General features: G+C 41.9%; 1 protein-coding gene across 1 annotated transcript in view; it reads left to right on the plus strand.

Annotated features, from left to right (window-relative positions):
* Positions 1–13,770, plus strand: part of rad18 (RAD18 E3 ubiquitin protein ligase) — a 306,334-nt gene that overhangs the window by 92,896 nt on the left and 199,668 nt on the right. Inside the window, exons 5-6 of the mRNA XM_072582676.1 lie at positions 2,243–2,565; positions 7,111–7,210. Coding sequence (XP_072438777.1) covers positions 2,243–2,565; positions 7,111–7,210 — 423 coding nt within the window. The remainder of the gene's footprint in view (positions 1–2,242; positions 2,566–7,110; positions 7,211–13,770) is intronic.

The raw sequence follows: 13,770 nt of genomic DNA on the forward strand, positions 1-13,770 counted from the left end.
GTGGAACTTTTTTGAAGGGTACTTTAAATTTTTCTGAGCTCTGGCTAAGAACTCCTTGAGTTAAAATCTGTTGTTACAATCCTTGGAGAGAGAAACAACATATCATGAGAAAAGATGATTTTCCTAGCAGTGGCACAAAGAACTGAAGGACAAGGTGTCATAACACGAACACAGTATCGTTCAAACATTATTTGCAGGCAATTAATGCAATTGCAATTCAATTTTATGGGCACTGTTCTTCTCACAGAGGTTTAGCAACACAAGATAAAGTCTCTTGTTACACTGAGCTTTTCAGCAGTTTTATTTCTCCATGCGTCACTGGTTCTAATCTTGCAATATCCTTCAAAACTTCTTACACTGGGTATTTTGGATTGGACTTCTACCACCAAGACTTTGTTGACTTCTTAATGTCCTGCAGTTCTGTCCCCTATCTTTCAAACAGTGAATCAATTTTTTAAAAAATGTTCTGCTTGCTTGTAAACATACAATTGGCTGAGGAACAGGAAAGAGAGCATGTTCACAAATAGGTACAAGGGGTTGGAGTGGTGTTAATGATCTAGATCTTGGTGTGCAGGGGGCAGTTTCAAAGTTTGCGGCTGGCTCAAGACTTGAGAGAAGTTTAAACTGTGGGGAGGACAGTGTAAAACCTAAAAAGGCCATTGAAATAGTGATTGAGCAAATAAGTGGCAGGTGAAGTTCAATATGGAGAAGTGTGAAGTTACTCACTTTGGTACAGAGAACATGGGAGACCATATCAAATAAAGTGTGCTCTTTTATGAGTATGCAGGTGCAGAGAACCAGGTATCTATGTAGATAAGTCATTAAAGGTGGCAAGACAAATGGAGAGTGCTGTTAATAAAGTATTCTGTACTCTAGGCTTCATGAATACAGACCTCATTTTTCAGGTCTTTGTGTAATTGTATTTCCTGATATCTAACAGTGTCTACTCAATCTGCAGTGTAACCTTTATTACCTCAACTTTTTCTTTTAGTTTGGAGTCTGAAAGTGCACATGTTCAAACTATGGGCTTACTAAGGTTTCAAATAAATTTGCACCATTCCATTTAGACTTTACAATCTGTTTTATATGTCTTGCCATAAATCTAGTGTTACATGAGTATTTTTACCCTTCTATGTCTTTAATGTCTTGTGATTCTCAACTCCTTACTCCCTCTGTTCTTGCATGCCACATAGCATTTCCCTTTTCATTTTTTCTCATCGAAATAGGGCGGCACGGTGGCACAGTGGTTAGCACTGCTGCCTTACAGCGCCAGATACCCGGGTTCAGTTCCCACCTCAGGCAACTGTCTGTGTGGAGTTTGCACATTCTCCCTGTGTCTGCGTGGGTTTCCTCTGGGTGCTCCGGTTTCCTCTCACAGTCCAAAAAAAAAGTGCAGGTTAGGTGAATTGACCATGCTAAATTGCCTGTAGTGTTAGGTAAATGGGTAAATGTAGGGGAATGGGTGTGGGTGGGTTGCTATTTGGAGGGTTGGTGTGGACTTGTTGGGCCAAAGGGCCTGTTTCCACACTGTAAGTAATCTAATCTAATCTGAAATGGGTCCCCTTATATTGTTAGTCATTGGGTTCTATTTGATATTGTTTTTGCCCTTTCCATTGTGGATCCTTTGATCCTCAGAAATATTTATTAGATTATTTATTTTAATACTGCCTGCAAATTTGGGCACCATTCCCTGTTGTTAGAATTATATACAGATGTTAAATGTGTAAACTTTTGAAGATGCAAATTCTGCCATATTTGAATTTGCTGAACCTACTCTAACAAAAGGGTTGAAATGCTTTATCCATATCTGTTCTGAAAACGAATTTTCAAAGTGATAGCTGCAGGCTAGACTTAATATTGAAAATCTCCTGGAATGCCCTATTGGCTTGGTCATGCAATTGCCACTGATTTCCCATGGTTTGTGAGGGGTAATGCATTGCATGGTGTGGTACAATATCTTACGTACTTAAAATAATGCCAGTTTAGCAGGATGAGTGGAAATTGATGAAAAGTAAGTTTGCAGCAATTGTAAGGAAGACATCTTCTTGGAATCATCTAACCTGCAAAGTAATGATTGAGGGATAATGGCGAGAGCATTAATTTGCAAATAGTGCTTTAGTTGACTTTTCTTTTGGCATTGCTCAGCTGGGCTGATTTACATGTGAGGCTTGAGATCAGGAATACCAGTTTGCAACCAGTAAACTACTTTGCATTAATCGTCTTTTTGTTTTAATTTCCACAGAGATTTGGCAAAGTGCAATTTGGAGTCTCCTCCAACCTCACCTCAGGCAACACGAGCAGATGGATCAGACAAAAACCTTTTGAGTAGTTCCAAAGCTCATGCTAAGATGAAGCAAGAGACAATGTTTATAGACAGATTTTTGTCTCGGAGCCCTTCTGTCACGCCCATGAGACCACCAGGGGGACAGTCTATGGAGAACCAATGCAGTGTGGATGAAATTAGCACTTATGCCAAGTCAATCACTGCTGCATCTAATTGCTTGGGAGACCAAAGGAACGCTGATGTTGCAGAACAACCTTCAACTTCAAGGGAAATAGTAAAAGGTTGAGTGCTGATTTTTTTTAACCTTTGCTATCGATCACAGTTCTTTAAGATAGTACAAGTCTGCATTTAGCATCACCCAGCTGGAAGTAAATACATTGCCATGTTTCTATAACTAGTTCAAGTAGGAATGACCTGGTGGCTCAGTAGTTAATGCTGCTTCCTCACAACACTGGGGATTTGGGTTTGATTCCACCCTTGAGTGACTGTCTGTGTGGAGTTTGCGCATTCTCTCCATGTCTGGGTGGGTTTCCACTGGCTGCTCTGGTTTCCTCCCACAGTCTGAAGATGGAATACTGTGTCTAGTTCTGGGTGCCACATTTCAGGAAGGATATAAATGCATTAGAGAGAGCATAGGAGAGTGTTTTACAAAGCTAGTAGCTAAGGTGTGGAATGCCATGCTTGCAAGTGTGATGAAGGCACTTTCAATTAAGGCATTCAAAAGGTCATTGGTTAGGTGGGTTGGCCATGCTAAATTACCCATCATGTCCAGGGATGTGTAGATTAAGTAGATTAACCATGTGAAGTGCAGGATTATATGGGTAGGATAGGAGCTCGGGATGAGCTTCTCTCAGAGTCGGTGTGGACTCAATTGGCTGACTGGCTTGCACTGTAAGGGCCCTGTGATTCTAGTGGATGTCAACTTATAAATATGTGGATAAACTATTTCTACTTGGAGCAAAGAACATTATGGAGTTCAAAATTTTGAAGAGTTTCAATAAAGCTTCTTTTGTGGTGAGACAGTCATGTCACTGCACCATTCAGAAGTGCAGGCCAATTCTCTGGTAGGACTTAAATTCAGTTGAATTTATGTGGAATTCTTAGTCATAGTGACCATGGTAGCTCTCACTGATCATATTAAAATTCATTTGGTTGTTGAATGCTCCTGTCTTGGGCAGACTTGTGTGTGATTCCAGAGTGGCAGTAATTTGACTCATTTCTCCCCTCACACTGGCCTGGTCGGCCACTTAGTTGAAGGGAAAATGCTGCCGGCGATGCCGACATTTCATAAAAGAAGGAATAAATAAGGCAAACCTATCTCTATTGGCAGCAGGGTTGGTAATCAGAAAATCCATTTTCAGAACAATTGGCAGTAGAACAAGGTGAGAAATGAGAATGTGTTTGCACAGGTATTTATGATGATCTGGAATTGTGGTACCTGATTAAGGGTCTTGGAAATAGATTTAGTACCATCCGTTAAAAAAAATTAAAAAGATTGGCTATATAATAAATCTCAGAATTGTTTTCAGGGAGAAGGAAGCCATTTGTCCTGTTGTAACTGAACTGGGTCTCTGAGTAATTTAATTTAGAGTCAAATTACTGCTGAGTCCCCAAATCCCATTGCATTGTTTGTATTTAAAATATGATCCAATGACCTTTTGAATGCCTCAATTGAAAGTGCCTTCATCACACTTGCAAGCATGGCATTCCATACCTTAGCTACTAGCTCTGTAAAACACTGTCCTATGCTCTCTCTAATGCATTTATATCCTTCCTGAAATGTGGCACCCAGAACTAGACACAGTATTCCATCTGAGGTCTATTGTTTTGTATGCGTTCATCAGAACTCCTTGCTCTTATACTCTGTTTTTCTATTTAAGAAGCCTAAAACACTGAAAACTTTATTGCTCTACCTATCTGTCCTGCCACCTTTAATGACCTAATGTCTGTTCCTACACAGTCTTAGAGTAGCATCCTCTTTTATACTGTCTTCCCATGTTTGTCGTACCAGGTGCATCACCTCCTACTTCCCTGCGTTGAAGTTCACCTGCCATCTGTCTGCTTACACCAATGTGTTGATGTCCTTTTGAAGTTCTACACTCCACCTCTCAGTGTGCAGTTCTTCCAGGTTTTATGTCGTCCACAAACTTGTCCGCTGGACACCAAGATCTAGATCGTTTATATGTCAGGAAAGGCAAGGGTCTCACTACTGACCCTGAAAGTCTGTAAGATACTTATTCATCATTCTTCTGTGGATGTTATTACTCAACCAATTTTGTATCCATATGGCTACTGTCCTTCTTATTAATCTTAATTTCCTTCTCAAACCTGTTGTGTGGTGCTGTATTAAATGCCTTTTAGAAGTTCATGTATACCATACCAATGGTCTTGTCTTCATAAATACACTCTATCTTTTCAGCAAGGCTCCAGCAAATTAGTTTGACACTATTTTCCATTAATGAATCCATACTGGTCTCTCCGAGTCACATTTCTTCCATGTTCCAATTAGTTCTGTCCCGTGTAATTATTTCTGGAACTTTCCCCACCATCAAAGCTGAACTGACTTGTCTGTAGTTCCTGGGCCAATCTGTTAAATCATTTTTGCGTAAGTTTGTGATTCTCCAGTCATTCGGCACCACACCTGAACCGAGGGAAGATTGAAAGATTATGGCTGGTGCCTCTGCAATTTCCACTGTCAAGTCTGTCAATACCCTTGGATGCATCTCTGCTGGTCCCAGTTGATATACTAACAGCTTATCTAAGACTACTTATCTAAGAGTTTGAACCACTCTCATTACTGACTTTCCTCCTCCTATCACCATGGCTGGGACATCACCTACCTTGTGGGTAAAGACTGTTGCAAAGTATTAATTTAACACCTCAACCATGCTTCCTGCCTCTATGTATCCTTCTATTTGATCGTATTGATCAGCTACTGTTTCTCTTGCTTACCTTGGATTTCGTTACATCAGTTCCTCCCTATGGAAGTTGCCTTCCAATTGATTCTTCTTACTCTGGTTTGACCAATGCCATTCTCCACACCATCATGAACCTTGTGAAGCAATGACTGTTGTGCCCCCTTCACTGCCACTTGATCTACTTGGCCCATCTTGTTTCCAAGAATCAGATCTAGCAGTGCCTCCTTTCTTGTTGGACTGTACAATGCTGTAGGAAATTCTGAACACAATTTGGGAATGTCTGCCAATTGTAGCCCTTGTATTATCACTATCCCCATCTGACCTGAGTGATTACAGTCCCCCGTTATAATTAATCTATGATGTTGACACCTCTCTGTAATTTTCTTGCCGATTTGGTCTCCTTTGTCTTTCCCACTCGTAGGTGGTCTATAAATTACACTGAGCAATGTAACTTCATTCCTTCGTGCTCTGATACATGCTCTTTCTCCAGTACTGCAGTCCCTTCCTTAACCAAAAATGCCACCCCTCTGTTTCTTTCTAATCATTTCTGATTCTTTTGTAACCAGGAATATTTAACACTACTTCCCATTCCTTTTGTCAGATTTCCATATTATAACCACAACATCATAATCCCTGAGGCACTCTGTGTCTGTAACTCCCCAGTGTTATTAACTGTATTGTATGCACTTGCATACATTGTGTGATTGTTATTTGCACTTCATTAATTTTTCCAATTGCATACTTATTTGTCTTAGTGCTGTCTGCCTCTCCCACCATTTTGTGCCCCCTGGTATTTATTTTCAATTTTCTGGTTCCCAATATGCTGGATCCCACAACTCTTCTGAAGTGAGTTTAATCCCACAAGGTGTCTGTGGTCTTGCCCCTCAGATTGTTTTATCTTGTTTTTGCTTGCTCTCATGCCATTTTACATGGTCTTCTGGCTCTCTCACGTGCTATTTAGATTAGATTAGATTAGATTACTTACAGTGTGGAAACAGGCCCTTCGGCCCAACAAGTCCACACCGACCCGCCGAAGCGTATACCACCCAGACCCATACTCCTACATTCACCCCTTCACCTAACACTACGGACAATTTAGCATGGTCAATTCACCGAACCTGCACATTTTTGGATTGTGGGAGGAAACCGGAGCACCCGGAGGAAACCCACGCAGACACGGGGAGAATGTGCAAACTCCACACAGAGAGTCGCCTGAGGCGTTAATTTGGCGTCCGCTTTCTCTTTTGCCCTGTTTGTTCTGGTGTCTACTGTATATCTCTCAGGCTGTTGTATCTGTTGTCTGTGCTCTTTTGCAGTTTATCTAGTCTTTTCAGTCTCTTTTACATTGTTTATCTAGTGTCTGATCTCTCTTTCTTGCATTGTTTTATCTGATATCCATGTTCTTTTTTTTTCTCTTTGTCTTCATTGAGTTGGTTGCTCTGTACTGAGGACTCTAAAACTATACTGTGTCCTCAAGCAGGGATAGGAAATATTTCTTTGGGTTTGTGCTTGTGTTTGTTGCTGACTGACTATGGAAGGTGTAGATGTGTGGATGATTAGATATTTGTTAAGATGTAGCTTAGTCAAGGTTGAACAGTATGTTAACAGAATGGTATCTCACATAGCGTGCGGGCTCATTTTAGGAAGGTGGGTTGGCATGTGTCATGTCCAAGAATCTACTGCAAGGATCTTGTAATTGAATCCTGCTTCACTCCAAGCAGGAAAGATAGCCACTTCTCTGCATACCACCCCCAATCTGATACTGTTTAAGCACTCCCCCTATCCACTGCGTACATTATCAAAATGTACTGGAACCATTCTAGCTCAAAAAAAACTATGTAGCTTTGCGAGGGCCAAAGAATCTACTGTGTGCTGCTAATAATCTTGGTTCTTCCTTTTGTCTCACAGTGGATTGCCCAGTCTGTGCAGTTGCTATCCCTGAAAACAACATAAACAAGCACCTTGACAGCTGCTTAACACGAGAAGAGAAGAAAGAAAGTCTTCGAAGGTACAGTGCATAGGTGCACAGTGAATTACTGCTCCGAGACAGATCAGAGTGGTGTTGGAAAAGCACAGCAGATCAGGCAGCATCCAAGGAGCAGGAAAGTTGGTGTTTTGGGCAAAAGCCATTCGTCAGGAATACAGGCCGGAAGCCTCCAGGGTGGAGAGATAAATGGGGGGGGGGGGGTTGGCGAGTTGGCGAGAAGGTAGCAAAAAAGTACAGTAGGTGAATGGGGGTAGGGATGGAAGTGATCGGTCAGAGAGGGGGGTGGGGGAACGTAGCAAAGAGTACAATAGGCGAATGGGGGTGGGGATAGAGGTGCTGGGTCAGAGGGGAGGGTGGAGCAGATAGGTGGGAAGGGAGATTGGCAGGTAGAACAGCTCAAGAGGACAGTGCTGAGCTGGAAAGTTTGAACTGGGGTAAGACGAGGGGAGTGGAAATGAGGAAACTGGTGAAGTCCATCCGTTGCTCCCAATGCGGTCTCCTCTACTTTGGGGAGACTGGACGCCTCCTCGCAGAGCGCTTCAGGGAACATCTCCGGGACACCCGCACCAATCAACCCCACTGCCCTGTGGCCCAACATTTCAACTCCCCCTCCCACTCAGCCGAGAGCCTCCTCCACTGCCTCTCCCTCACCACCCAAAGTGGACTTCACCAGTTTCCTCATTTCCCCTCCCCCCCACCTTACCTCAGTTCCAACCTTCCAGCTCAGCACTGTCCTCATGACCTGTCCTGCCTGCCAATCTTCCTTCCCTCCTATCCTCTCCACCCTCCCCTCTGACCTATCACCTCCATCCCCACACCCATTCACCTATTGTACTCTTTGCTACCTCCCCAGCCCAACCCCCCCCATTTATCTCTACACCCTGGAGGCTTCCTGTCTGTATTCCTGATGAAGGGCTTTTGCCCAAAACGTTGATTTTCCTGCTCCTTGGATGCTGCCTGACCTGCTGTGTTTTTCCAGCACCACTCTGATCTAAACTCTGGTTTCCAGCATTTACAGTCCTCACTTTTGCTCCGAGACAGACCATCTCATGTCATGTTATCCATGTTTTTCCTCTTACCCAATCTTTTTTAATTCCCAAAAGCAAAAGTAACCTTTTTTAGATCCATAGCTTATCGCTGATGCATTCATTGGAGGATGATGGACTGGGTACCATACGTTGAAGTGAACAATGTGGTGTAGCCCATGATGTTGTTGTACTTTTTCCACATAGGCTTTGGGGAGGCAATGCCTTTTTGTACTTATCAAGGTGTGAAATACTAACCACGAAGATAGGATTATTTTCTATTTACTGCATTCGTTGATATCAACCACATCTGGTTCTGGAGTAGCTTGGGCTATCTAGTATTGAAGCTGAGAAGGAACTTTACTCCATAGATCGGTGAGAACAGTACTTGTGAGCTGAACTGGATTGTGAATTATTCCCAGAGCTCAGACAATTCTGTTTTCTTGGGAATCCTGTTAAACTTGTACAAGTTGCAAATGACTTTTTAAACTTTAGAAGTTTTGCTCCTGGCAATATAGCGTAATTTGAAGCCCAGGTGAAAGGTATAAGTGCAATAGTTGATGCACCTTATTTCTCTGTTACTTTTTAGATGTAAACATTGACAGGCTTACAATACTTCAACCATCAGGTAGGCTCTAGCCACCAGTTGGAGTCCTCCTTGGCACATAGGAAGATGATTGTGGTTGTTGGAGGTCAGTTATCTCAGCTCCAGGGCATCTCTGCAGGAGTTTGTCAGGGTAATGTCTGAGGCCCAACCATCTTCAGCTGCTTCATCAATGTCTTTCCCTCTATCATAAGGTCAGAAGTGGGATGCTCAATGATGATTGCACAATGTTCAGCACTATTTGCGACTCCTCAGATACTGAAGCAGTCCATGTCCAAATGCAACAAGATCTGGACAGTATCGAGGCTGACAAGTGGCAAGTAACATGTGCGTAATGCAAATGCCAGGCTATGAGCGTCAACAATAAGGGATAATCTCATCACTGCCCCCTTGACACTCAGTGATGTTACTGTCACTGAATCTCCCACTATCAATATCCAGGGCATTACTGTTGACCAGAAACTCAACTGGATTTGCCTGATAAGTACAGTAACTACATGAGCAGGTTAGAAGTTAGGAGTACTGCAGTTAGTAACTCACACCCTAATTCCCCATCTACAAGGCGCAAGTTAGGTGTGTGATGGAATGTTCCTCACTTACCTGGATGGGTGTAGCCCTAACAACACTCAAGAACTCCAAGACAAAGCAACCAGCTTGGTTAGCATCACATCCACTCTCTCCATAATGATGCTCAGTAGCAGCAGTGTGTGCTATCTATAAGATACACTGCATATGTTCACTAAAGATCCTCCATCAGTACCTTTCAAAACTATGACCACTTCCAGCCGATACATGGGAAGCTGCAAAGTTCACATCCAAGCCACTTGACATTCTAACTGTTGTTGGGCCAAATTCCTTGTATTCCCTCCATAATCACCTATCTTCAGTGGGTGGACTGCAGCAGTTCAAGAATATGCCTCACCACCGCTGCCTTAAGGGGCAGGCAATAAATGCTGGGCCCAGCTAGCGATGCCCACATCCCACAAGGTAATAAAACAAAAAGATTGGCTGTTGGATCTAAGAGATTAAGGAACGCATGTTAACTCATGAACTGTGTTCAAAATTTGTGTGCAGGTTTAATGAAGATGCATTAAACAAGCTAGTACTGAGATACTGCTGAAGTTTTCTGAAAATAAACTAAATACAGTTGTGCCTGCTGGTTGAGGAATTTTAAAGTGGAAGTAGGGTAACCCATCTCTAAAGTTTTGGAAGTAGGGTAACCCATCTCTAAAGTTTGAGCATCTGTAAGATTGTTGTTGAGGGCAATAGTTGAATCGTTATTTTTGATATTTGTAACAAAACTGTTTTGACTAGTTTTGTATAATTGTTTGCCTTTTTTCCCTTTTGTATAGAATAAACTTATGTTTTGTAAAGGAAAAATATCAAATCAGCAGTCTCTTATGAATATGTTCAGTGCCTGACCACAAGGGTAGACACATTGCAAAAATAAAACTTCTGGTCTCTCAAGCTGGATCTGATTTGTCTAGTATTCCCATCAGCTCGGTTCATACTAATTATTTTATACTCGCAAAAGGACTTGTTGACTGATGCAAGACAGAAACAGGTCATGTTAAAGTTGTAAGCGACATTGCATGTGACTATAAGAAACATAAATTTTGTTTCCTTGCCTTTCTCGACTTGCAGCTATTGACATAATTGACCTTTCCAACATATTCAGTTCAGTGAGAGTGTAATCACATGATTCCATTCTTATGTGCTCAGTGGTAGCCAGAGAAGCAGTTGTGTTGGCTATTCTTGTTGCACATGCAACATTACGTCCAATGACTTCCAGAGATCTGATCTGTACCACCACCTGTTTCTCATCTGCATGTTTCCTGTTCCTGGGCAATACTCTAAAATATAGCAGCAATTAACCACACACACAGCTTTACCTCACATCAGCTCTGACCATTCCTCCAGCTACCTGTCAGTTATTGGACTTACTGTCTGACATCAGTTACTGTAAAAGCAGAAATTTCCTCCAGCTTAATTGATCTTTTCTGTCCTGAGATATTAATGGACTGACTGTATTTTCAGCAATTTTATATTTCTAAAATAAGGATAGTGATTGACAGATGTTTTTGGAATTGGAAAGCACTTTTCAGTGGTGTTCCACAGTCTTGGCTCTGTTCTTGTTGTGGTATACATTATTGATTTAGACTTGGGCAATGATGTGGGCAGCAAATTGGCCATGTGGTTGACAGTGAAGAGATGGCTGTCAACCTGCACGATGGTATCATGCAGAGATGGCTTCGTTGATCAGGTGGAAAAGTAACAAATGGGATTCAAGCTGGAGAAGTACGAGGATATGTATTTTGGAAGGGCAAACAAAGTGATGGAATGCACAAGAAAATGGGAGGATATTCAGAGAACCAAAGGGAATGAGACACCTGGAGTGCGTATCTACAGGCCCTGAAAGTGTCCAGAGAGACAGAAAAGGTGGTAACTAAGGCACGTGGATGTTTTTCTTCATTGTGCAAGGTATGGAATACAAGAGCAGGATGTAACACGGAAGTATATAAGACACTGGAATTATGTGTACAATTCTGGTCACCACGTTTGAGGAGAGACCTTATTGCTTTGGCAAGGCTACAGAGGAGATTTACAAGATTTTGCCCAGACATGAATGTTGTAGCTATGAGGAAAGATTGGATTGGCTGGGGTTGTTTTCTTGAGAACAGAGGAGGGTAAAGGTTAACTTAACTGAGGTGCAAAAAGTAATGAGGGGCTTGGATAGGCCTATATCCCCTTGGATTCATAAGGAGCACCAGATTTAACTTGATTGGCAGAAGGGTTAGAAAGGATATGAGGGGGAAAAAATATTGCTTAGAGGGTAGAATTTAACGTCCAGTTTTGTCTCAAAACCTTCAACTCATTTTAAAGAGACCTGGGTGTGACCAAGAAGAGCTGTCACCTGCAAGACTGCAGAACGGTGCTGGGAAGTGGGATTTAGAATAGGTGGCCAATTTCTTCAACCACCACAGATACATTGGGCTGAATGGCCTGTTTATGTTCCATATGTTTTCTGTGGTTCTATGAAGAGACTTAGAAAGATGGAAAAGCCATTATATCTAACGCACATCTTCCTTTCTCACAGACTTCAGTCTGTTGTATCTGCTCTGTCAATATTTTCTTCCACTCTTATTTTATTGTTCAGGAATAGATGCCTCAGAATATGTGTGTAGTTTGTCATTGTCTTCTCTCTTTACTGTTTGCCACCAAACTTTACTGTTTGGTGGCATGGTTCTACTTGAGTTACCTACATATTTTTTCCAACCTTTTTGTGGCTTTTAAAGTTGCTTTTCTAGATTACTTGGACATTGATTTACAAGAGAACTTTCTAACTCTTTTGGCTGCCAAACCGTTTCATGTGGAACTTGGACATTTCTCCCACGTGGTCTCTTGGGGTCAGGAACCAGACTCATCAGAACAAAAACACATGCATACAAGCCGTACCGTGTGGAAACAGGCCATTCGGCCCAAAAAATGATTATTTGAATAGCATCTCATCCAGACTAATCCCTCCCACCCTTTCCCTGTAACCGTAGATTTCTCATGGTTCACACGCCTAACCTACACATCCCTGAACACTATGGATAATTTACTATGGTCAATTCACCTAACTTGCACATCTTTGGACTGTGGGAGGAAATCAGAGCACCCAGCAGACACTGGGAGAACATGTAAACTCCACACAGACAGTCACCCGATGCTGTAATTGAACCGAGATCCCTGGTGCTGTGAGGCAGCAATGCTAATCACTGAGCCATCTTGCTGACGTGCAACAAGGCATCAGTACATTAAGTCAAGACAAGCATCACCTTCTACAGGCTGCCTAATCTTGGTTGTTATCTCCAATGTCATAGACATGATCAAATTGTTTACTGAAGCTGTAATTGTTTTTCCTTTCACTCAGAGCTGTATAGTAATCCTTTGAGTGGTGTTCTTTACTGTTGTGGAAATCTGAAAGCCTGCTTCCAGCTGATTGGAGACCTGTGTCATTTTGTTAGTGCGGCTGAAATGGAATGAGGTCTGATTGCGATGGCCAGAAGCAATCAGAAATCCAGTAGATTTTGTAAGGACTGTGAATTTGTTCCACGAGCTAAATCGGTTTTCACAGGGACCCGACACTTCAGAATAAAATTTGTGGGCTGCAGATCTGCTAAGGCTTTAACAGCTACATCAGCCTTGCTAAGTGTTAGAAACATTAGAACAGAATCATCATTTCCATCATTGGATAGAAAATTATAAAATAGGCAGCACTGAAGGAGTGTATTTGGGCCTTCAAGTTATGTGCCTGCTGTTTCTAGAGTGATTCAGTTAGTCCCACTTACTTGTTCTTTCCTTGTGTCTATGCAAATGTTTCTGCCTCAATTATTAAACCAGTTTTTCTTTTAAAGGCTTCCACTACACATGTAACCGCTTCTCTATTGGGAATACATTCTAAAGCAGTTATTTTACGTCTGCAGAATTGGTTTGTTTCCTGGTGTTACCTCTTGACCTTTTGCCAATCACATTTAATTTGTATCATCCAGTTATCATTCCTACAACCTTTGGAAGTAATATCAAAACCATTCATCCGCATTTAATCTCCTCGTAGCCTATTTTGCTGCAAGGAGGTCAAGCTCAGCTTTTCCAGGTGCAATCCATCATTTCCAGAGTAATTGTAGCAAAATTCTTCTGTGACCTCCAAAGCACTCGCATCCTTTCTACAGTTTAGTGCCCAGAATTGGGCGCAATTCTCTATCTGTGGCCAAAGTAGTGTTTATGTAGGTTTAGTGTGACTTACTTCCTTTTGTTTTGTATTCTGTTGTTCTAGTTATAGGGTGTTGGACCTTGTAAATTTTATTGATTCCTTTGTTAATCTGATCTGTCACCTTCACAGACTTGCACGCAGGCACCTTCAGGAAATCTTTTCATTCTTACACTCTCTTATAACTACTACATTGAAG

This window comes from Chiloscyllium punctatum, chromosome 12 (assembly GCF_047496795.1).
Source record: "Chiloscyllium punctatum isolate Juve2018m chromosome 12, sChiPun1.3, whole genome shotgun sequence".
NCBI classification, from domain to species: domain Eukaryota; kingdom Metazoa; phylum Chordata; class Chondrichthyes; order Orectolobiformes; family Hemiscylliidae; genus Chiloscyllium; species Chiloscyllium punctatum.